Source organism: Hemitrygon akajei, chromosome 32, assembly GCF_048418815.1.
Source record: "Hemitrygon akajei chromosome 32, sHemAka1.3, whole genome shotgun sequence".
NCBI classification, from domain to species: domain Eukaryota; kingdom Metazoa; phylum Chordata; class Chondrichthyes; order Myliobatiformes; family Dasyatidae; genus Hemitrygon; species Hemitrygon akajei.
In genome coordinates this window covers 9,387,192-9,412,432 of record NC_133155.1, presented here as the reverse complement: position 1 = coordinate 9,412,432, position 25,241 = coordinate 9,387,192, and the positions used below count along the sequence as shown (strand labels likewise).

General features: G+C 41.3%; 1 protein-coding gene across 2 annotated transcripts in view; it reads right to left on the bottom strand.

The window, feature by feature from the left end:
- Window positions 1-570: 570 nt before the first annotated feature.
- Window positions 571-25,241, bottom strand: part of yars1 (tyrosyl-tRNA synthetase 1) — a 55,550-nt gene continuing 30,879 nt past the window's right edge. For both annotated transcript variants that reach the window (XM_073034443.1, XM_073034441.1), the window contains exons 9-14: window positions 21,675-21,760; window positions 20,522-20,660; window positions 15,506-15,597; window positions 13,731-13,924; window positions 4,396-4,537; window positions 571-872 (exon numbers count right to left, since the gene is read on the bottom strand). In XM_073034443.1, coding sequence (XP_072890544.1) covers window positions 762-872; window positions 4,396-4,537; window positions 13,731-13,924; window positions 15,506-15,597; window positions 20,522-20,660; window positions 21,675-21,760 — 764 coding nt within the window. In that variant the 3' untranslated portion in view covers window positions 571-761. The remainder of the gene's footprint in view (window positions 873-4,395; window positions 4,538-13,730; window positions 13,925-15,505; window positions 15,598-20,521; window positions 20,661-21,674; window positions 21,761-25,241) is intronic.

Genomic DNA, 25,241 nt, shown 5'->3' with positions numbered 1-25,241 from the left:
AGGAATGAAGGCAAGTTACAGACGTTTACAGATAGTCTACGTATATTCAATTTAAGCTAGGGAGTACTACGAGGCCAAAGAAACCAAAAGTCATTCCGATGAAATTTAGAGGTATAGTCAAATTAATACCACTAGTTATGTGGGCTTTAATGAATATAAACATTCTTCCTGAGGAATTCCTCAAGATAAAAGTCAAATTCTGCTCCTGTTTGTGGGTTTACAAGTGGCTAATGATGGCACCATGGGAAGCACAGACTTTTTCCCAGCTACAGGGCAGAAGATGCCTGTTGGTGTGCTAGGAGGAGGTTAGTTTATGAGATGCTGTATTCCTTCTGCTGTTTGGACTTTATCAGGGCTATATACCAACTATGATATTTATAATTAGCAGATAGTGGACTTTTACTATCTAATTACTTGAGTGTCTAGTGAGCCAACTATCAAACATCTCAACTTAGACACAAGGTACATGCCGATGAAATGACTGATGCACTGCAAGGATGTCACCTTAGCAATAAATGCATTCTGACACATTGATAATTGGTATATTAGATACTATTAATGAGAATGTGATTATTCCAAGATTAATAACCTTTATTTAATTCCTTGATATTTCATTATTTCATGATTTCACCACTAGAAGTCAACATAGTATGTGTTTCAGCTGAGAGACTGCAATAATGTCCTCAACTGTACAGGGCTGGAGCTGAAGCCTTAAAGCCAGACAAAAAGCAATCTTTGTACTTTCAAGTAGGATGTATTAATTAACTTATACTTCCTCCTTTTAGCGATTTACATGTAATGGCACCAAGTTTTGTCATGAAGTTCTTCCCCTGCCACTGGGCAATGCAGTCATCCGAAATCCTGAAATCTACCTGTAAAATAAATAAGCATTGATTTTAGAAAATTATCTTTGTGCAACATTTAACAGCAGTAATGGAATGTGCAAAAGAGATAAATGTTTCTTCAAGGATTAGTTTTGGATTGTTCCAACAGAGCGAAGAAATAGCAGAGTCCATATTGTCCTCTTTTGTGCTACACAAAATTCTACGTTAGGAGTTATTAATGTTAATGTCTGGACTATACCAGATTAAATCTACAAGTGATGTATTTGAACTAAAGTTTTCCTCGCAAAGGTTTGGACATTATTCCAAAATTATCTTAATAATTCCAAAATTATGATGCAGAATTGGTGGCATATCTTTTAGGGAATTGTCCTGACATTGTCACCTTGCATGTCAAACTTAGAAAATTCTACCTGAGACTGAATAGGATCATGACCACTAATTTACTGTGTGCAAAGGAACGGCGATTGTCAACTACCTCAGCCTCTAGAGGTTGCTACTAGTCCCACATCTGATCTGACAGAGCTCTCTCAAGGGAACTTACTGTTTCCATGATCAGCAGTGAGGGTCCTTTATCAGTCAAGTAATTCTCACCAATACATTTTGTTTTTTATAAAAGGTAATTATTTTGTTAAAGGAGAGCAAGACTACAAAAAAATCTTTTGCAACTTCAGGGCCAAAGAGGTTTATTAGTTGCACGATCACTAATAATTCCTGTAAAAACTCACTTAACCCCCACCTGCATGATATAGTAATACTCATGAATTTTTATTTATGAAAATTCTTAAGTTTACAACTTGCAGTGAGTTTGTTCTTGTTTTACAAAGGCTACAAAACTATTTATGGAGAAACAAGACAGCATCGAGTCATGGTTCAATACAGCACAAGTACAGGCTCTTCAGCCCAACACTTAACATCCCACTGAACCATGCCTACTATACTTCTACATTCCTATAAAGGTCATCCGTTATGTTTCAAGCAATGGGGACCAAGCCTGTCCATAACTCAGACCTGCTGATCCTGGCCACTTCCTGCACTATTTCCAGATTAACCCCACCTTTCCTCTGACACTGTGACCAAAACCGCAATTTCAGTTGCAGTACAAGGTTCAAAGGAATTTCCTGGCTTCTGATGAACTGTGCATATGCAGATATCAGAAGACACAGTTAGATTCACAGTGAATGCCATAACATTGCCAAGATTAAAGTAGTACAGGTAGGGCCATCCTCTCCTATGAACGTGAATAATTTTATTCCAGGTAGAAAATTAAGGCAGAGCTTTGAAGTAAACTGCACAAATACAAATTATCAGTTAAGGATGCCAGGCTCAGGAAGTGAAGTCAACTGTCACTAACAAATCTGATCAGTTAAAAGGCCAATACTGCCCACTAGAGGTAAAATGGAAAATAAACAACCAACCCATGAACACACATTTAAGTCTTACCATATAACAATTACAGCACGGAAACAGGCCATCTTGGCCCTTCTAGTCCGTGCCAAATGCTTACTCTCACCTAGTCCCACTGACCCACACTCAGCCCATAACCCTCCATTCCTTTCCTGTCCATATACCTATCCAATTTTACTTTAAATGACAATACCAAACCTGCCTCTACCACTTCTACTGGAAGCTCGTTCCACACAGCTACCACTGAGTAAAGAAATTCCCCCTCGTGTTACCCCTAAACTTTTGCCCCCTAACTCTCAACTCATGTCCTCTTGTTTGAATCTCCCCTACTCTCAATGGAAAAAGCCTATCCATGTCAACTCTATCTATCCCCCTCATAATTTTAAATACCTCTATCAAGTCCCCCCTCAACCTTCTACGCTGCAAAGAATAAAGACCTAACTTGTTCAACCTTCCTCTGCAACTTAGCTGCTGAAACCCAGGTAACATTCTAGTAAATCTTGTCTGTACCCTCTCTATTTTGTTGACATCCTTCCTATGATTCAGTGACCAGTGACAATACTCCAAATTCAGCCTTACCAATAACTTGTACAATTTTAACATTACATCCCGACTCCTATACTCAATGCTCTGATTTATAAAGGCCAGCATACCAAAAGCTTTCTTCACCACCCTAACCACATGAGATTCCACCTTCAGGGAACTATGCACCATTATTCCTAGATCACTCTGTTCTACTGCATTACCTTAATGAATTCTACTGAGAACAAAAACAAAACATACATTCATTTAAAAAAAATCAGAAAACAGCAATCAAAATTCTTTGGACACATCATGCGAAGAGAGACGTTGGAACATTTAGTTACAACTGGAAAGCTGGAAGGAAAAAGAAGCACAGGCAGACAGAGAAGGAAATTGATAGACAAGATTAACATCATGGTTAGAAACAGGGGAGGCAACAACTACAATTCGGAGGGTCAGGACAGTGATGAATGGAGAGATATGCCCGCCTACGCCAAACGGCAAGGCACCTGAACCTTAATGAATTTATTACTTGGTAACAACTTCCTCAACCCATACAAATCCTAAAGCTACTCTGTACATCAGGCTAGACAATTACATTTATTTGCTTTCACAATTCCAATTTTTCTATATTTTCACAAATAAATTCAGAACATACACATAACTGGGCTGCCTAAGACTTCTGCACAGTACTGTATTCATCAACATGGAGCAGTGGTGAGGGTGGAGCGCAGCAGGAAGGGTATAGGACAGGTGGTAGAGGAGTGCCAGGGCGGTATGTGGCCCAGGTGCAGACACACCCAGTCTGAGTCACCAGCCAAGGTCATATGATTTCAAACAATCGGTTAACTGACTGTTACAGAATGTCTCCCTCCCTCCCCCTTTTCCCAACCTTAATTCCCCTCTCCCTGCCTTTTTCCCACTCTCCAGTCCACAACAGAGACCCATATCAGAACCAGGTTAATCATCACTCACATGTCATGAAATTTATCTTTGTGGCAGCAGTACAGTGCAATATATAAAATTATTATGGTACAGTGCACAGTACTGTATTTTATTAAAAAGAGAACAGCAATGGTTCAAGACAATGATTCCAGGAATGACAGAGTTAATATATGAGAAGGGTTTGATGGCTCTGGGCCTGTACTTGCTGAAATTTAGAGGAATGAGGGGCATCTCACTGAAAAATTTCTAATGTTAAAAGGTCTAGAGATGATGCGGAGAGGATGCTTTCTATAGCTGGTGAGTCTTAGACCAGAGGGCACAGCCTCAGAATAGAGAGACTTCTATTTAGAACAGGGATGAGAAGGAATTTCTTTCACCAGACGATGGTGAATCTGTGAAATTCATTGCCACTAAGGCCAAGTCATTAAGTGTATTTAAAGCAGAGGTTGACAGGTTCTTGATTACTGAGGGTTTCAAAGGTAAGGGGCAGGAGAACAATAAATCAGCCATAATTTAATGGCGGAGCAGACTCAATGGGCCAAGTGGGCTAATTCTGCTCCAATGTCTCATTGTCTTATATTAAAACTGCTCAATTTCTTAATTCTTGTTATCACAAGACATGCTTATTGCTCACTTCCTGCAAGGGTATATTCTGGAGGCTTTCTGGCACAAATATTACCTGCAACTTCTCAAATACTTTTTTCTTTGGTTTCAGTTCTTCATCTGCTGTACCATTTTCAAATCCCTCCACAAACACCCGCTCTCCTGGTTCAGAGCCTTCTGGAGGATTTAATAGTTCCACTTTACGCTTTTCTCCATCTCTGTAATGACAAGGACAAACTTGCTTTAACAACATTGTCTAAATGAAGATCTTCAGGCAGCAACTAACAAAGTATCTACTTTGAAAGTTGCTCTATTTTTTCATACCTCAGCATCTAGAATCTAGCTTTAAATTTTATTTTATCAACCAGAGAAAATCTTAGCTTGTTAGAATAATGTAATTTTCACTCAATTCTACTGTTTCTAGATATGACATGGCTCTCAAAGCTGAAATGCAACTATTGCATTATGGAGTCAGAGTAATACTCCACAGGCCTTTGGCTCCATGCTGACCACAGTGCGCACCCCAATCTAATCCAAATTTTCTGCATTTGGCTCATATTCCAAGATTGTCAACAAATTGCACATGGAAGTTTATTTTATAAGGTAATAAATTTTAAAAATCTCCATTATAATTTAATGGTTTAAGTAACCTGCAGGGCCCATCATACAGATTTATCAAAAGATAGTAACACTCAGATATAATGCCAAGAGTGTTCTTTCTTTAAGTACAAGCTACCTACACTAACTTCAGTACCCAAGTGGTTAGCTCTTCAGATAAGAACACAGATGGTAGGTATCAACAAACTAATCAGAGATATCATCTGATGCTGGTATCAATGTTTCAGTGGACAGATTTCAGTATTGGGAGCCAATCTAATCTGCTGCCCCTCTCACTTCCAAATAAATAATAAGCCATATTTATCACTAATTATTCATTCAAACAGTTCAGGTTTAGTGGTAGATTTTCCTTTTTCTCTCATTAGTGGAACGCTCCATTTTCAGATGCACATCAAAAGGAAAAGCATGAAATATTCAGAGATTTAAAGTGTATTTATCATCAAAAAATGTATAAATTATACAACCTTGAGATTTGTTTAACAGTTGCAAAACGAGGAACCCGAAAGAAACCAATTAGGGGGAAAAAAAAGACCAACCCTAGTGCCCACAGAGAAAGAGAAAAGAAACAAAACAAATCATACAAACAACAGAAGCAAGAACAGCAGCAGCATTCCAAATCAAATTGAGTCCTTAGATCCAAATCCCCGGAACAGCTTGGAGTAGGCCTAAAGCCTCGGTATGCAGTTCATCATATCAGCGGAACAAGTTGCTGCAAAGTTCGCAGGCATGAAGCACAGCAGCTGGGGCAATCTTACAGCTTTAGCGTCACGGAGACAGAAGCCCCCAGACTATCTGGGTTGGTATTTAAATCCATCCGAACCTCCCACTAGGAACCAGGCCCCGCCATGGGGAATCACTCCAGGCCTAGACTTTGCTGCCAGAGAAGCCATTCTCAACCTCTCCAAATCAGCTTGGCGTTTAGAACTATCCATCCTCGCCAGACTCTTGACACCCTGCCTTTTCTGTCTGTCTGGGCCAGCATTTAGATTATCCAAATAGCGTATTGTACCTCGCACTAGGGCCTGGGCCTCGCTTGGCAAATCCTCCCAAATCGGCTCAGTGCTTAGAGTGACCCACTCTTACACCTGGGTAAGTTGGATTGGCATCAGAACTCCCCCGACCCATCTTCGCCCCTCCAACTCATCCACTCCAGCTTCAAGATGAGCGGGAAACCGGAGGACTGGGAAGCTTTTAAAGAGCAACAGAAGATAACAAAAAAGACAATATGCCAAGAAAAAATGAGGTACGAAGGTAAACTAGCCAAGAATATAAAGGATAGTAAAAGCTTCTTTAGGTATGTGAATAGCAAAAAAATAGTTAAGACCAAAATTGGGCCATTGAAGACAGAAACGGGTGAATTTATTATGGGTAACAAGGAAATGGCAGACGAGTTGAATAGGTACTTTGGATCTGTCTTCACTAGGGAAGACACAAACAATCTACCAGATGTAATAGTGGCCAAAGGAACTAGGGTAAAGGATGAACTGAAGGAAATTTATATTAGGTAAAAAACAGCGTTGGATAGACTGTTGAGTCTGAAGGCTGATAAGTCCCCGGGACCTGATGGTCTGCATCCCAGGGTACTTAAAGAGGTAACTCTAGAAATTGTGGACGCATTGGTAATCATTTTCCAATGTTCTATAGATTCAGGAACAGTTCCTGCTGACTGGAGGGTGGCTAATGTTGTCCCACTTTTCAAGAAAGGAGGGAGAGAGAAAACAGGGAATTATAGACCAGTTAGCCTGACGTCAGTGGTAGGAAAGATGCTGGAGTCAATTATAAAAGAGGAAATTACAACACATTTGGATAGCGGTAGAAGGATCAGTCCGAGTCAGCATGGATTTATGAAGGGAAAATCATGCTTGACTAATCTGCTGGAGTTTTTTGAGGATGTAACTATGAAAATGGACAAGGGAGAGCCAGTGGATGTACTGTACCTGGACTTCCAGAAAGCTTTTGATAAAGTCCCACATAGGAGATTAGTGGGCAAAATTAGGGCACATAGTATTGGGGGCAGAGTACTGACACGGATTGAAAATTGGCTGGCTGACAAGAAACAAAGAGTAGTAATTAACGGGTCCCTTTCGGAATGGCAGGCTGTGACCAGTGGGGTACCGCAAGGTTCGGTGTTGGGACCGCAGCTGTTTACAATATACATTAATGATTTAGATGAAGGGATTAAAAGTAACATTAGCAAATTTGCCGATGACACAAAGCTGGGTGGCAGTGTGAAATGTCAGGAGGATGTTATGAGAATGCAGGGTGACTTGGACAGGTTGGGTGAGAGGGCAAATGTATGGCAGATGCAGTTTAATGTGGATAAATGTGAAGTTATCCACTTTGGTGGCAAGAACAGGAAGGCAGATTACTATCTAAATGAAGTCAAGTTAGGAAAAGGGGAAGTACAACAAGATCTAGGTGTTCTTGTATATCAGTCAATGAAAGCAAGCATGCAGGTACAGCAGGCAGTGAAGAAAGCTAATGGCATGCTGGCCTTTAAAACAAGAGGAATTGAGTATAGGAGTAAAGAGGTCCTTCTGCAGCTGTACAGGGCCCTGGTGAGACCCCACCTGGAGTATTGTGTGCAGTTTTGGTCTCCAAATTTGAGGAAGGACATTCTTGCTATTGAGGGAGTGCAGCGTAGGTTCACAAGGTTAATTCCCGGAATGGCGGGACTGTCATATGTTGAAAGATTGGAGCGACTGGGCTTGTACACACTGGAATTTAGAAGGATGAGAGGGGATCTGATCGAAACATATAAGATTATTAAGGGATTGGATACGCTGGAGGCAGGAAGCATGTTCCCGCTGATGGGTGAGTCCAGAACTAGAGGCCACAGTTTAAGAATAAGGGGTAGGCCATTTAGAACAGAGATACGGAAAAACTTTTTCACCCAGAGAGTGGTGGATATATGGAATGCTCTGCCCCAGAAGGCAGTGGAGGCCAAGTCTCTGGATGCATTCAAGAGAGAGTTGGATAGAGCTCTTATAGACAGTGGGGTCAAGGGATATGGGGAGAGGGCAGGAACGGGGTACTGATTGTGTATGATCAGCCATGATCACAGTGAATGGCGGTGCTGGCTAGAAGGGCCGAATGGCCAACTCCTGCACCTACTGTCTATTGTCTATTCAAGTGCGCCAGTTTTGCAGTGCATCAGCAGGATGCATCTCTCATGTTTGCTTTGCCCTCACTCGCCTCATTGTTTGTGGTGATAGTTTACCATAATTTACTCAAAAAAAGTGTTATTAATAGCATTTTTAATGTAACTCCTTTGCTTTCAAACCACAAGTAAACTGTCATACGTCTTCAGTAGCGCCATCTTAACCAGTTTGCATGAGATCAGATCTCCATGACTTACAGTTCTCAGGGAATCCTTGATTCCCACCATTCGTAAACCCCTTTACCCCTGCAGAAGGCGACCCAGTAGTGTAGTGGGTAGCCCAACACTTTGCAGTGCAGGTGACCCAGGTCCAATTCCTGCTGCTTCATGCGAGGAGTCTGTCTGCCCTTCATGTGATCCCGCGGGTTTCTTCCCACAGTCCAAAGACGAATTGGTTAGTAGAATAATTGGTCATTGTAAATTTTCCTGTGATAAGGGTAGGGTTAAATCCGGGATTGCTAGGCAGCACTGTATCTCAATAAATAAACAGAATTCATTTTTCTAAACCCTGTACAAGCTAGGAGTTTAAGGGAGCTGAACATTTTATATTCTTGTGCATACTGTAATGAGACAGAGGGAGTCTAACTTTGAGCTGCATCCAGCCGAAGCAAGAAAGAATAGATATGCTTAGATCCCGTAAATAGAAGCAGATTAAGAGCAAGCAGACTCCACTTTGGCAGCAGTATATGAACAACTTGCATCAGACCCAGTGAGCTAGGCAAGTAGAGAATAGTGCGATGCAAAGGCCCAAATATTTCCCGCCAATTTTGGATTCACATTTCATAGCCATGGGTAGAGTATGATCTGTGACATTTAATAACTGCGAAGGAGAAAAGGAAGACTGCACAAAATTGAAATAGCTCTTGCATGGAACTCATTGTCTGTAATTTCCTATTAATCCTTATTGACCTGGAGGGTCATGTACTTGGGCTTGCAGACTAAGCTGTTATTCTGGTCTGTTAACTTCCAGATGCAGTAATAAGGTCACTACAATTAACTTCAGTTCTCAGAACTCAAGGGTAAAACATTAGCAGCAATTCATGCTATTTTTTTATTGTAATCAATACACCTTAGAGTATCCTGTCTGGGTTCATCACAGCTTAATATGGCAACTCAGCTCAACACACTCAACAACTCAGGAACAGCCTCTTCCCCTCTGCCATCAGACTTCTGAATGGACAATGAACAGTAATTCATTTTTATTTCTATATTCACGTATGCCGGTGATATTAAACCAGATTCTGATTCTGAACTGCTCCAGCTGTGACTAGAAGAATCTGCAAAGAGTTGTGGACACAGCTCAGCACATTATGGAAACCAGCCTCCCCTCCATGGACTCTGTCTATACTTCTTGCTACCCTGCCCTTTATCTCTTTCCAATCAACTTCCTAGCTCTTTACTTCACCTCACCCACCACCTTGTACTTCTTCCTCCTTTCCCCCACCTTCTTGCTGTGACTGCTCACCTTTTTTCCCCAGTCCTGATGAAGGCTCTCGGCCCACAACGTCAACTGTTTACTCTTTATCACAGAAGCTGCCCAGCTGCTGAGTTCCTTCAGCATTTTGTGTGTGTTACTCACACTGGATGCTCTTTCTCCTTCCCTCTCCCACTGGGCAGAAGATACAACCTGATTCCTATTAGATTCCCTCTTCTCCAGCCCTTGACCTTTCCCACCCCCCGGCTTCACCCATCACCATCCAGCTAGCCTCCTTCCCCTCCTTTTTATTCTGGCATCTTTCTTCTTCCTTCTCAGTCCTGCTGAAGGGCCTCAGCCCAAAACGTCAACTGTTTATTCATTTCCATAGATGCTGCCTAACCTGCTGAGTTCCTCCAGCATTTTGCGTGTGTTGCTTGGATTTCCAGCACCTGCAGACTTCCTTGTGTTTAGAAGATAAGACAGTCTGAAAGCACATGCCACCACGCAAAATAATAGATGCCACCTGTTACAAAACTACTAAATGGTTCCTAGTAAAATAAAATGGACTCTTGACCTATCAGTCTATCTCTTTATGATCTTGCACCGTATTGTCTTATCTGTACTTCTATGTAATGACTTCTATGTAGTCATTACTTTTATTCTGCATTACCTCAACGTAATGATTTAATCTGTATAAACAGTATGCAAGATACGCTTTTCAGTACATGACAATAATAATGCAACTCGAATTCTCGGAATTGTACTGAATATGCATTTACAACTTCTGATAATCAGAATGATGACAGCGCTTCTCCCTATAGATGCTGCCTAGCCTGCTGTGTTCTACCAGCATTTTGTGTGTGAGGTCTGATGATGACAGTTTACCGCAGAAGATCTCAAATGAGGTGGGCAGCTCTATATTTATAAGTGTAGCTGAAGTGCACTTCAGTGGAACAAGCAAGGCCCAGCCCCAAGGGAAAATAAATACTCTAAAAACACGGTAGTATAATGGTTAACACAACACTTTATAGCACAGGCAACCTGGGTTCAATTCCCACTGCTATCCTGTAAGGAGTTAGTACGTTCTCCCCGTGACCACATGGGTTTCCTCCGGGTGCTCCAGTTTCCTCCCACAGTCCAAAGATGTACCAGCTGGTAGGTTAATTGGTCATTGTAGATTGTCCCCTGATTTGACTAGGGTTAAATAGGTGGGTTGCTCAAAGGGCAGGATGGGCCTACTCCACATTGCATCTCAATAAAAATAAAATCTTGAAGATAGAGCAAAATATTTGTATAGTTGAGTTTCAAGACGCTGTTTTTACAGATTCAAGGTGGTCAATTTGGGAAAGAATTAAACTCGAGAGGGCCATTGTATTCTGTTTAACTCATCATACAGGATTGCTCAGATCTGTCTTTGTCTGTGTTTCCATTTGTTGGAGTAGATTTTCTACTTTATGAAGATACTGTCATCAAGAAGTTCAATGATAAGACACTCTCTACAAACAAAAAGTTGATGCAGGCTAGAAGATGCATGACAGTGCATTCTGCCAGTAAGATACTGATTGGATTTTCAACTCTATATACAGTAATGCATCAAAGCTACAAGAACATGAAATATGCTTCACCTTCAAAGTACAGCATATTCCAAAAATCAATTTCCAGTGAAATTGCTTGGCAAAATTTCACTTTGGAACGGACATTCTTCAAAACAGCATTAGAACATTGTTAAACTGACAAAAATTGCAAAATATATTGTTAAATATAAAGCAGCGCCAACTGAATCAGATGGTTCTAGAAGTAAAGAGGAAAATAAGAAATTAGCCAAAACTATTGAAGGTGCACCCTGTATTTGTGAATGTCAGTACACACACCTTCATTTCCAGGAACTATTTCAGGTTTTCTGTACACAGTGAGATCACAAACTGTCAAATAAGGAAACTAAAGTTCTCTCCTCCAATTTCAAATTAACAATTATATTGCTACTGATAATCAAGTAAAAAAAAGAGAAAATATGAAGTCCTTTTATGTACTGGTCTTGACAAATAATTTGTGATGAGCTCTTTAGAGGAAAAGGCTAAACATGTACTAGTTTGTTGGTCTTCAAGAGATGAAATTGGTGCAAAATACTGATCCTGAAGCAGACTCCCTCCTAATAATGCAAAGGCAGCCCGAGTCCAGTAAACACAAGACCTGGACATCTTGGTAAAACAAGAACGACAAATTTAGAAAGTAACTGTGAGGAAGGAAACCTAGACAGACAGACATACTTTATTGATCCCGAGGGAAATTGAGTTTTGTTACAGCCGCACCATCCAAGAATAGTGAAGAAATATAGCAATATAAAACCATAAATAATTAATTAATAAGTTAATCATGCCAAGTGGAAATAAGTCCAGGACCAGCCTATTGGCTCAGGGTGTCTGACACTCCAAGGGAGGAGTTGTAAAGTTTGATGGCCACAGGCAGGAATGACTTCCTATGACGCTCAGTGTTACATCTCGGTGGAATGAGTCTCTGGCTGAATGTACTCCTGTGCCTAACCAGTACATTATGGAGTGGATGGGAGTCATTGTCCAAGATGGCATGCCACTTGGACAGCATCTTCTTTTCAGACACCACCGTCAGAGAGTCCAGTTCCACCCCCACAACATCACTGGCCTTACGAATGAGTCTGTTGATTCTGTTGGTGTCTGCTACCCTCAGCCTGCTGCCCCAGCACACAACAGCAAACATGATAGCACTAGTCACCACAGCGTCGTAGAACATCCTCAGCATCGTCCGGCAGATGTTAAAGGACCTCAGCCTCCTCAGGAAATAGAGACGGCTCTGACCCTTCTTGTAGACAGCCTCAGTGTTCTTTGACCAATCCAGTTTATTGTCCATTCATATCCCCAGGTATTTGTAATTCTCCACGATGTCCACACTGACCCCTTGGATGGAAATAGGGGTGACCGGTGCCTTAGCCCTCCTCAGGTCCACCACCAGCTCCTTAGTCTTTTTCACATTAAGCTGCAGATGATTCTGCTCGCACCATGTGAGAAAGTTTCTCACCGTAGCCCTGTACTCAGCTTCATCTCCCTTGCTGATGCATCCAACTATGGCAGAGCCATCAGAAAACTTCTAACAGAAATCACAATAATTTTTTTAAAAACTTGTTGATATAGAATAGACAAAAGCAAATTATTATCCTCAATAAATGTTAAAATTGCACAAAAAGCTTTTTTTATTTTGAAAACATTTTTGGGATCTTTATTGAATTGAAAAGTTGTTAATAAACCTACTAAAATAAAAAAGCTCCTATTATTAAACTGCCATAAAGCTGTTCAATAATCAAAACAGAGAAGCACAGAAATACGTTAAGTTAAAATGAAGCTAATGCAAAACAAAATGCATAACTGAATTAATTCCATAGATTAAAAAGCACACATGTAAAATGAATGAATTAATACTAACAGTCTAATTTAGCTAAAAATAATGGGGGGGGGAAGCTTTTTGAACAGTTATTACTTTATAAAAATATCTGTAATGATAGATAAGGTATGAAAAGCTGAACAGAAGCAATGGAAGTATCTTTCACATAGAATGAAAGATATAGATTCCATAGATGGATTTATTTGAATATGTATTTAAAATTCAAGTTCAAAGTAAATTTATTATCAGAGTTCATATATGACCCATTACAACCCAGAAATTCATTTCTTTGTGGGCATACCCAATAAATCTATACAACAATAACCAAAACAGAATCAAAGAAAGACCACCCAACAAGGGCATTCAACCAGAGTGCAAAAATCAACAAATTGTGCAAATACAAAATAAAATAATAAATAAATAAGCAAGCAAGCAGTAAATATCAAGAACATGAGACGAAGAGCCCTTGACAGCGAATCCATTGTCTGTGCAAACATTTCAGTGATTGGGACAAGTGAAGTTGAGCGAACTTATCGCCATTGGTTCAAGAGCCTGATGGCTGAGGTAGTAACTGTTCCTGAACCTTGCCGTGTTAATTTAATATTGTACATTCTGAAATTCTGATTATAAAACTAACAGCTGGTGAAGTATAAAGCAGCAGCAAAACATTAATGATACCAGCTAACTACACATTTTATTATTTGGCAGTCAGTCCGTTCTTTATCAAAAATGTATAATGTAGCCGTCAAGCTAGGGTTTATAATGCTTTTAAACTTTAATTATTGGGAAAAAAAATCCTACTCACATGGACGCACAAAGCAACATGGCTTGAGATTCAATTCCTCGCATCTTCTGTGGCTTCAGATTACATAGCAATACCACGCCTCGATTCTGGAGCTCCTCAGCAGAAATGTACTGCACTAACCCACTAACAACCGTCCGTGGCTCTGCTTCTCCAATGTCCACTTTCTCCACGTACAGACTCTCTGCATCAGGATGCTAGGGTAAACAAAATACAATTGATAATAAACAATTTCTTCGACAACCTTAAGGTTTTTAAAAGATCATACCAGGAATCATGCATTAGGCTAGTTTATTATGATATACAATTGAAAATTAATACAGTAAGGGAATTAACAGTGTATCTAGAGGCAAGGCCATATTAAGAAATTCTTAGTGCCAAATTTAGAGCCTCTAAAGTAAACTGCCTAAAAATAAGCTCAAAGTACATAATGTAGGATATCATGAGAAGGAATATTATCAAGCCTTCTTGATAAATGAAGTGTGAAAACAGTCACAGCTAGGAGATAACATTTGATATTAGGCAATAATAGTATGTAATGCTGAAAGTACCTCAGAAAGGTCATTGATATTTGCGGTGAAAGGGGGAAAGAATAATCTTTCATTAAAGAATGGATGGCACTGAGTATTTTTTTCAGTAAACAGCGAAGTGGAATTGTTAGCTTTCCTTGAGAAAGGAAAAGATATCCAAGAAAAATGAAGATTAATGTATTCTACAGAAGCTGGAATGTCAGCAAAGCTGACAGTCAGAAGAATTAAAATAGTCAAAAGGTCAGGGAAGTATTGCAGTTTCTCTAAGTTAGAATTGGTTTTAAGAAAGAAGATTATCACAAGTCAAAAGAACCCAAGCAATGAAAAGAAAAAATTAAAACTATAAAGAAAAAGGAGGGAAAAGTAATTTAAACTACACTTCTAGACAATCAGGGAAAGTGAGTCAACTAGCAGCACTAAACCATGCAAACCTTTCATGGGTCTGCCAACATTGATTCACTAGTGAGTTCTGTTCCAATTCAGACTGCCGAGGCTTTCATGTGTCAGAACACTGTAAAGTGGGCAGACTAGAATAAACCCTAGTATACGAAGCAGCATAACCATGCCCACAAGCTTTACTAACTATCACAGCTGTCTAGAACTTTGTTTGTACAGGTCAGACCAGACCTGGGAAAGTAAGCCCATTTATTTGAAAGTTAAGGAGATGAACTTGCAGGGTTTCCAGAAGCCTTCAGCTTTGGAGCATAGCCTGCCAAGCAATGAAACTCAACCAGCAAATTTTGGACTTGTGTGTTTGTGTTCTGAACTTCCAGGCAGTTATTTCAGGTGAGGAACAGGGTATAAATGCCTATTTTACTAAGTGGATATGCATATATTTCTGTATAACTGTATTCTTAGCAAATTGAAAAACAATGGAACTGCTTCCTTTCAAAAACCTTCCAGACCCGAGACAAAATGACAGGAAAAAAAAACTGGCTGAATCGAAAGTTTGCTACATTTGCAGTATTTTCTGGATCTATATTCTCAACTTAAAAGCTTAACTATGCTTGAAAGTAAGAACTTTTCATTTTTGTATACAGGATACGTCCAGGAATCCGTATCAGATATAACATGGACAAAGTATACTTCTTGTACCTAACACTTCATAACCACAATACTGATCTAATATAGCAGTCACTTGTTTGTCCCAGCAACCAATTATTAAAGGCAGTGCCATATACCTGATAGAAAGGTAAAGAAGGGGCACATTTCAGTGATAGCTAGAAGTCCTCTGTGCTTCTAACTTACCTTCTCCACACTGATAATCCTTCCAACTCGAATATCAAGCCTAGAAGGCCTAATGTCATCATCAACAACAGCTGGTCCTTTGGGAGCTCCCTCTGGAAGTTGAATTGGAGAAAGGCAACTTGAAAATACACACCTTTTGTTAAGATTTGTTCAAAGTTATGCTCCTTCAAAAATAATACTGGCAGAAAATCATTTCTATAAATAGAGAACAGGAAAAAACTGCTGGAAGACCTCCGTGGGTTGAGGAGCATCTGTGGACGCAGAGGGATAGCTGGTGCTTCAGGTCAAACTTCTGTGTCAGGACGAAGAGTGGCAGTCGGTATAAAGAGGCGAAAGGGAGGGGTGAAACAGACTCATCCACCTAGCACTGCCCAACCCAGCAAGATCCTCCAGTAGCTTGTTATTTGCTCTGAATTCCAACAATTAAAGTCTCTTGTGTCTTCAAACTCATGCCTATGTTCCGAATCAGGAAGGGCTGCTCGCAGCGCCAATTGTTATGGACAGAAAATTATCCGACCAAGCAGGAACGTGGTATCAGAGAAAATGTACCCGCGACAAGAATGAGACTAGACCACGGATCACAGTATTACACTTGTTTATTGGTAAGGTAAAATATTAGCATAAATGACACTTCATTGCGGAAAGCGGCTTAGCTTAACTACCCACGGCTGTGCAACTGCCCTTTTCCCAATACAAGCAATACTTATCAACGTGTGGTTAATCCCACTCCCACACGACTCATACGGGGCCAGGAACAGGTGTGATGAAGCACCCACGCCAGCGAACGCGGTCTTCACCTGGGATGTTTCGTCCCCACCTGGGGTTCCTTCTGGTCTTGCTAGTTGTTGTCCTTCTCCACGGACTGCATATCGTCCTCTCCCTGTCGTCCTGCACCTCACAGCCCCTGGCCCCTTTATATATCCCCTTAGAACAATAGATATCTTCTTAGAACAATGACATCCTGTACAATGCCTCTACATGCCTACACGGACAAGGATATCCTGTACAATGCCTCTACATGCCTACACGGACAAGGATATCCTGTACAATGCCTCTACATGCCTACACGGACAAGGATATCCTGTACAATGCCTCTACATGCCTACATGGTACAGTTACCACAGGACAATATAGAACGCGTTGCGGTTGACGAGCTGGGACCGATTGCATTGTCCCATTTCCTGGCCCGACGCCATCCATTCTGCTACATTAACAACCCACTACCCCACCAAATACCACCTGCTCAGTGGGACAAGTCCCACAGTCTTTTCCTACAATACAAGGTCAAACTTCTGCGTCAGGACGAAGAGTGGCAGTCGGTATAAAGAGGCGAAAGGGAGGGGTGAAACAGACTCATCCACCTAGCACTGCCCAACCCAGCAAGATCCTCCAGTAGCTTGTTATTTGCTCTGAATTCCAACAATTAAAGTCTCTTGTGTCTTCAAACTCATGCCTATGTTCCGAATCAGGAAGGGCTCAAGACAAAAATGCTTTCACTTTTATTCTTCAGCTTTGACTTGCAGAAATGCTCCAATGAATCCATTACATTCTAGGCATATTAGTTGAAATTAATCATAAGGCTGAGATATAATGAGGCTGACATTGGTCTCTTGTGATGGTACCAAATGAACATTAGGAATTCACATGCACTTTTACACCCCCCCCCCCCCCCCCCCCCCCCCCCAACCAATTTCTCCTCAAATCATTTACTCACCTGATTCTGGGTCTGCAGGCTCCTTCTTCTATTATACCAGGTGTTATTATTCTGTGTTTAAATTCTAACAGCTTTCAATCAATCCCTTCCTCTGCCACCAATTAATCACCTCTCCTGCCTATCCCCTCCCCCACCCCTTGATCTTTCCTCTGATTGGTTTTCCACCCTCCCCCCCACCTTCTTTATGGGGCCCCTGCCCCCTCCTTCTGCAGTCCTGACAAAGGGTCTCGGCCCAAAACATTGACTGCTCATTTCAACGGATGCTGCCCGATCTGCTGAGTTCATCCAGCTTGTTTGTATGTGTTACAATTAACTTGTTTCCTTCCTGTTAAACAAGGCAAAGAAAATTATCCGACCAAGCAGGAACGTGGTATCAGAGAAAATGTACCCGCGACAAGAATGAGACTAGACCACGGATCACAGTATTACACTTGTTTATTGGTAAGGTAAAATATCAGCATAAATGACACTTCATTGCGGAAAGCGGCTTAGCTTAACTACCCACGGCTGTGCAACTGCCCTTTTCCCAATACAAGCAATACTTATCAACGTGTGGTTAATCCCACTCCCACACGACTCATACGGGGCCAGGAACAGGTGTGATGAAGCACCCACGCCAGCGAACGCAGTCTTCACCTGGGATGTTTCGTCCCCACCTGGGGTTCCTTCTGGTCTTGCTAGTTGTTGTCCTTCTCCACGGACTGCATATCGTCCTCTCCCTGTCGTCCTGCACCTCACAGACCCTGGCCCCTTTATATATCCCCTTAGAACAATGAGAACAATAGATATCTTCTTAGAACAATGACATCCTGTACAATGCCTCTACATGCCTACACGGACAAGGATATCCTGTACAATGCCTCTACATGCCTACATGGTACAGTTACCACAGGACAATATAGAACGCGTTGCGGTTAACGAGCTGGGACCGATTGCATTGTCCCATTTCCTGGCCCGACGCCATCCATTCTGCTACATTAACAACCCACTACCCCGCCAAATACCACCTGCTCAGTGGGACAAGTCCCACAGTCTTTTCCTACAATACAAGGTCAAACTTCTGCGTCAGGACGAAGAGTGGCAGTCGGTATAAAGAGGCGAAAGGGAGGGGTGAAACAGACTCATCCACCTAGCACTGCCCAACCCAGCAAGATCCTCCAGTAGCTTGTTATTTGCTCTGAATTCCAACAATTAAAGTCTCTTGTGTCTTCAAACTCATGCCTATGTTCCGAATCAGGAAGGGCTCAAGACAAAAATGCTTTCACTTTTATTCTTCAGCTTTGACTTGCAGAAATGCTCCAATGAATCCATTACATTCTAGGCATATTAGTTGAAATTAATCATAAGGCTGAGATATAATGAGGCTGACATTGGTCTCTTGTGATGGTACTAAATGAACATTAGGAATTCACATGCACTTTTACCCCCCCCCCCCCCAACCAATTTCTCCTCAAATCATTTACTCACCCGATTCTGGGTCTGCAGGCTCCTTCTTCTATTATACCAGGTGTTATTATTCTGTGTTTAAATTCTAACAGCTTTCAATCAATCCCTTCCTCTGCCACCAATTAATCACCTCTCCTGCCTATCCCCTCCCCCACCCCTTGATCTTTCCTCTGATTGGTTTTCCACCCTCCCCCCCACCTTCTTTATGGGGCCCCTGCCCCCTCCTTCTGCAGTCCTGACAAAGGGTCTCGGCCCAAAACATTGACTGCTCATTTCAACGGATGCTGCCCGATCTGCTGAGTTCATCCAGCTTGTTTGTATGTGTTACAATTAACTTGTTTCCTTCCTGTTAAACAAGGCAAAGAAAATTATCCGACCAAGCAGGAACGTGGTATCAGAGAAAATGTACCCGCGACAAGAATGAGACTAGACCACGGATCACAGTATTACACTTGTTTATTGGTAAGGTAAAATATCAGCATAAATGACACTTCATTGCGGAAAGCGGCTTAGCTTAACTACCCACGGCTGTGCAACTGCCCTTTTCCCAATACAAGCAATACTTATCAACGTGTGGTTAATCCCACTCCCACACGACTCATACGGGGCCAGGAACAGGTGTGATGAAGCACCCACGCCAGCGAACGCAGTCTTCACCTGGGATGTTTCGTCCCCACCTGGGGTTCCTTCTGGTCTTGCTAGTTGTTGTCCTTCTCCACGGACTGCATATCGTCCTCTCCCTGTCGTCCTGCACCTCACAGCCCCTGGCCCCTTTATATATCCCCTTAGAACAATGAGAACAATAGATATCTTCTTAGAACAATGACATCCTGTACAATGCCTCTACATGCCTACACGGACAAGGATATCCTGTACAATGCCTCTACATGCCTACATGGTACAGTTACCACAGGACAATATAGAACGCGTTGCGGTTAACGAGCTGGGACCGATTGCATTGTCCCATTTCCTGGCCCGACGCCATCCATTCTGCTACATTAACAACCCACTACCCCGCCAAATACCACCTGCTCAGTGGGACAAGTCCCACAGTCTTTTCCTACAATACAAGGTCAAACTTCTGCGTCAGGACGAAGAGTGGCAGTCGGTATAAAGAGGCGAAAGGGAGGGGTGAAACAGACTCATCCACCTAGCACTGCCCAACCCAGCAAGATCCTCCAGTAGCTTGTTATTTGCTCTGAATTCCAACAATTAAAGTCTCTTGTGTCTTCAAACTCATGCCTATGTTCCGAATCAGGAAGGGCTCAAGACAAAAATGCTTTCACTTTTATTCTTCAGCTTTGACTTGCAGAAATGCTCCAATGAATCCATTACATTCTAGGCATATTAGTTGAAATTAATCATAAGGCTGAGATATAATGAGGCTGACATTGGTCTCTTGTGATGGTACTAAATGAACATTAGGAATTCACATGCACTTTTACCCCCCCCCCCCCAACCAATTTCTCCTCAAATCATTTACTCACCCGATTCTGGGTCTGCAGGCTCCTTCTTCTATTATACCAGGTGTTATTATTCTGTGTTTAAATTCTAACAGCTTTCAATCAATCCCTTCCTCTGCCACCAATTAATCACCTCTCCTGCCTATCCCCTCCCCCACCCCTTGATCTTTCCTCTGATTGGTTTTCCACCCTCCCCCCCACCTTCTTTATGGGGCCCCTGCCCCCTCCTTCTGCAGTCCTGACAAAGGGTCTCGGCCCAAAACATTGACTGCTCATTTCAACGGATGCTGCCCGATCTGCTGAGTTCATCCAGCTTGTTTGTATGTGTTACAATTAACTTGTTTCCTTCCTGTTAAACAAGGCAAAGAATCAATTTGACTAAAATCTACTCACTTGGTTGCTTCTTAGGCACAGGATAAGCTTCTTGGATTAGTTGTTGCATCTCTGGAGTCTGAAACTTCTTCCTGATTGGGTCCAACAGCTTATTTAACATGACTTCCACAGAATCCTTCAGGTCCCCAGGATGGATAGTCTGAGGAGAAAATGTTTTAATCTATTAATACACATAAATACTAACTAAAAGTGGTTATTCATGCAAGTAACACTGCACCTGCCAAACTCTAAACAGGAATTAAATTGCAGCTTCAGGAGCAGTAGACATCAATGAGCAAGCTTCACAGAAGGTTGGGTCTCACACAGTGAATGGTAGGGCACTGAGGAGTGTGGTAGAACTAAGGGATCTGGGAATACAGGTCCATAATTCATTGAAAGCGGTGTCACAGGTAGATAGGTCATAAAGAAAGCTTTTGGCACTTTGGTCTTCATAAATCAAAGTATTGAGTACAGGAGATGGGATGTTATGGTGAAGTTGTATAAGATGTTGGTGAGGCCTAATTTGGAATATTGTGTGCAGTTTTGGTCACTAACCTACAGAAAAGATGTAAACAAGTTTGAAAGAGTACAGAGAAAATTTACAAGGATGTTGCTGGGTCTGGAGGACCTGAGTTATAAGGAAAGATTGAATAGGTTAGGACTGTAATCCTTAGAATGTAGAAGATTGAGAGGAGATTTGACAAAGGTACAGAAAATTATGTGGGGTATAAATAGAGTTAATATAAGCAGGTGTCTGAGGTTAGGTGGGTCTACAACCAGGGTTAAAGGTGAAAGATGAAAAGTTTAAGGAGAACATTAGGAGAAACTTCTTCACTCAGAGGGTCGTGAGAGTGTGGAATGAGCTGCCAGCACAAGCGGTGCATGCAAGCTCAATTTCAATGTTTAATAGAAGTTTGGATAGGTACATGGATGGTAGGGGCATGAAGGGCTATGGTCCTGGTGCAGGTGATGGGAGTAGACAGGTTACATGGTTTTGGCATGGACTAGATGGGCTGAAGGGCCCCTCTGTGCTATACTTCTCTGTTGTCTCCTTCTATAACAAGCATAAATTAAGTATTCAAAACAAGATATATCCAAAGTTATATCTTGAAATACCACAAAGTAACAAGTTTAATAATCTTTGTTAATATTACAGGAATTAATGTTAAATTACTTGATCACGGAAGTCACTTTCAAGTTGATCATATTTTACATAGGTCTTCTTGCCACCCCACTTTTCATCTCTCAAAACTACAAATTCTGAAAGGGAGCAGAAAAAAATACATTTTATTGCAGTTGAACAGAAATAAAACTAGTGTTTAAAAATAAATAACGTATACATCAACTATCCTCTAAGTCAGGGGTTCCTGACCTGGGTCCACAGAACCCTTGATTAATGGTATTGGTCAATGGCACAAAAAAAGACACTTGCTCTAAGTTTTGACTGACATACAATATTGCAATAGTAAATCCCTTTAGTCATTCAAAATTAAACTTCCCGTTCCTCCAGTCACAGGTGCAATACAAAGCATATAAAAAGCACAATAGGAAAAGTGGGCCTCCATTCAATATGAAATTGGCTGAGCTACCTTTGATTGTAACTCCTTTTCTGTACCAGTTTCCCATAGCTCTCAATTCCTTGATCTTTCAAATATCTACAGACAGCTTAATACATCCAATAATATGGCCTCCGCCACCCTCTGGTGCTAGGAATTCCAGTAATTTGTTACCTCCCGAGAGAAGAAATGTATGTGCATCTAATTTTCTCCCTTATTTTTGCTGCCATAACCCCTTGTTTGTGACTCTTCCACCATGAAGTCATCTCAATATCCACCCTGTTAATTCCATTCCGGATATTGTATGTGAATAAGGTCATCTCTTCTTCTGAATTACAAATCCAAACAGTCTAGCCTTTCTGGCTAGGATAAAATAACTGAAGCGCAATGGCAACTTTCTGAATTCTGTGAAAGACTTGGTAAGCGACATAGTAGTCCAGATTTCATGAGGAAATGTTGAGAACATTATCAAGAATTGATTAATATTATCTTGTGTAACTGACACCTACATCAGTGTTTCTGTAAATGTGAATGTGGCAATCAAGGTGTTGGTGTAGATGGAGCCTTGATGGACAGTGTGCCGAAGCTGTAGTTCATTGGAGCAATGACTCCTCTTTGGGTAGGGAAACTGTCCAAGGATCCTGCGCTGCGTGGGAGTAGGCATAGCAAAAACTCTAGAGGAAAACAATTCCAATGAATTTTGGGAAAATGATCTAAATTTTTTAAAACATCAGTGCACCAGATGCATTTAATTTTCTAAAAAACTAATGACAACATTTTAATAATTTGTAATGGTTTTGTGGGAGCAGGTGGTGGATGATTGTATGAGCAATTGGTACGCGTCACAAATCCTGACTGGGTGACCACTGAAGTCAAGCAGACAATCTCTGAAGAGAATTGGTAATGGCTGGGGTCTCCTGTCTTGTAAAAAAAGGAGGAAATGGCAAACCAATTCTGCCAAGAACAACATGATCATGGAAAGACCATAATCACCCACGTTATATGACACATCACATAACAACGAATGAATAGTTTTTAGAAGTCTGAAGCATTCAGTTAAACTTCCAGCTGAATTGAAGAGTAAGAATGTTTCTGTGAATGGAAGTTTTTTTTTTAATGAAAGTAGCTCACTTTGATTGCACTGTATGAACTTCTTCTACATCTAACTAGGACCCTGCCATGCAATATCAGAATAGGGTCCCACCCACCAACCTTCAAGCCAAGATTTTATCAGGCAAGTTTGTAAATCTTTCTGGCAAGTTGCAAATTCTACCCTATTGCAATGCAAGTACAGGAAAGTGCACAGAGTGGAGGAGCAAAAAAAAAGTACTTGAAAGATAAGAAAAGGAAAAATTAGAAATTTATTTCTGGAGTTAGAGGAAGCACTTGGAGATATGTTGCATCTTAGATCACCGCCAACCACTTGAACAATGCTTTCTGTACATTGGAGATTTACTGCTCCCTGGCTATTCTTCAAATTGATACTCATGTCCCAAAAGGAGTAGTGTCAAATGTTTTTGGAAATTAAATAATGGCTGATCACTATATCAAATGCACTTATCAATGTTTGAACCTGCTGTCCCATCTCACTACATTTTACATCAGTCTTTATTGTGAAAGATACTAGCAGTATGCCAGAAATTCGACTGTGTCAGAGAGGCAGAAGTGAGTGTAGTTGCCGTTACTAAGGAGATCACTTGGACCAGATGGACAATACCCCAGGGTTCTGAAAGACATAGCTGAAGAGATTGTGGGTGCATTAGTAATGATCTTTCAAGTATCATGAGATTCTGGAATGGTTCCAGAGGACTGGAAAACTGCAAATGTCACTCCACTCTTTGAAAGGGAGGGCGGGAGGCAGAAGAAAATAAATTATAGGCAAGATAGCCTGACTTCAATGGTTAGGAAGAAGTGGGAATCCATTAAGAATGAAGTTTCGTACTACTTGGAGGTACATGATAAAGTAGGCCAAAGTCAGCATGGTTTCCTTAAGGGAAAATCTTGTCTGACAAACAGAGGAAATAACATGCAGTATATATAGACAGAGTCAGTGGATGTTGTTTACTTAGATTTTCAGAAGGTCTCTGACATGGTACCACACACGAAGCTACTTAATAAGATAAAATTACAGGAAAGATACGAGCATCAACAGAAGATTGGCAAAAGCCAAGAGATGGAAAAAAGGGGACCTATTTTGAACATACCAGATTCAGCAATCAAACCTGAAGGCTTCACCAATTCACAACTTGGACTGAACTGCAGATTCAGAAAAGGCAAAAGATAGGAGTGTGTCTTTCATGATAAACTCGCTGTGGTGCTCGTACCACAGGGGGATGTGTCATACTCTAGTTCCTCCAACCTGAAACATCTCATAATTAAGTGCCAACTGTTCTATTTAACAAGGAAGTTCTCCCTGATCGTTACCGCAAATGGCCGACTGTAATCAGACATGAATGCATCTTGCCATCAACAAACAAAAAATAGTCCACCCTGACACATTTCAAATCATAGTCAAGGGACTTAAATCAGGCTTGTTTGAAGAAATCTCTGCCCAATAACTATCAGCATATAATCTACACCACCAGACATCCCAACACACAAGACCACTGCTATACTACGATAAGGAATACCCAACGTTCCATGCCCAGACCACATCTTGGGAAATCTGATCACTTGGCTGCCCTTCTCCTACCTGCACGCAGATAGAGGCTAAAGACAAGGCTCTTTAGCTCTAAGAACAACAAAGAGGTCTTTGTGGGAGGCAGTGACAGGATTGCTTCAAGTCAGTGAACCGGAAAGAACACACCACGGGCATCATGGACTTCATAAGAACAATCGTGAACTAGTGTATCGCCCACTAAATCATTCAGGCTTCCCCATCCAGAAGCCCTGGATGAACCATGAAATCTGCAATCTGCTGAGGGCCAGATCAGTGGCACTCAGGTCTGGTGACCAAGATACAAGAGGTCATGTATGATATCCAGAAAGCCATCTCACAGGTAGAGTGGCAATTCCAGACTAAACTTCAATCATTGAAGGATGCTCAATAGCTGTGGCTGGGCTTGAATGCTATCACCTCTTACAAAGTGAAACCAAGCGATATAGGTAACAAGGTTTCGCTTTCAGATGAGTTCAATGCCTCTTATGCTCACTTTGACCATAAAAACATGGAGGAATCTCCATGA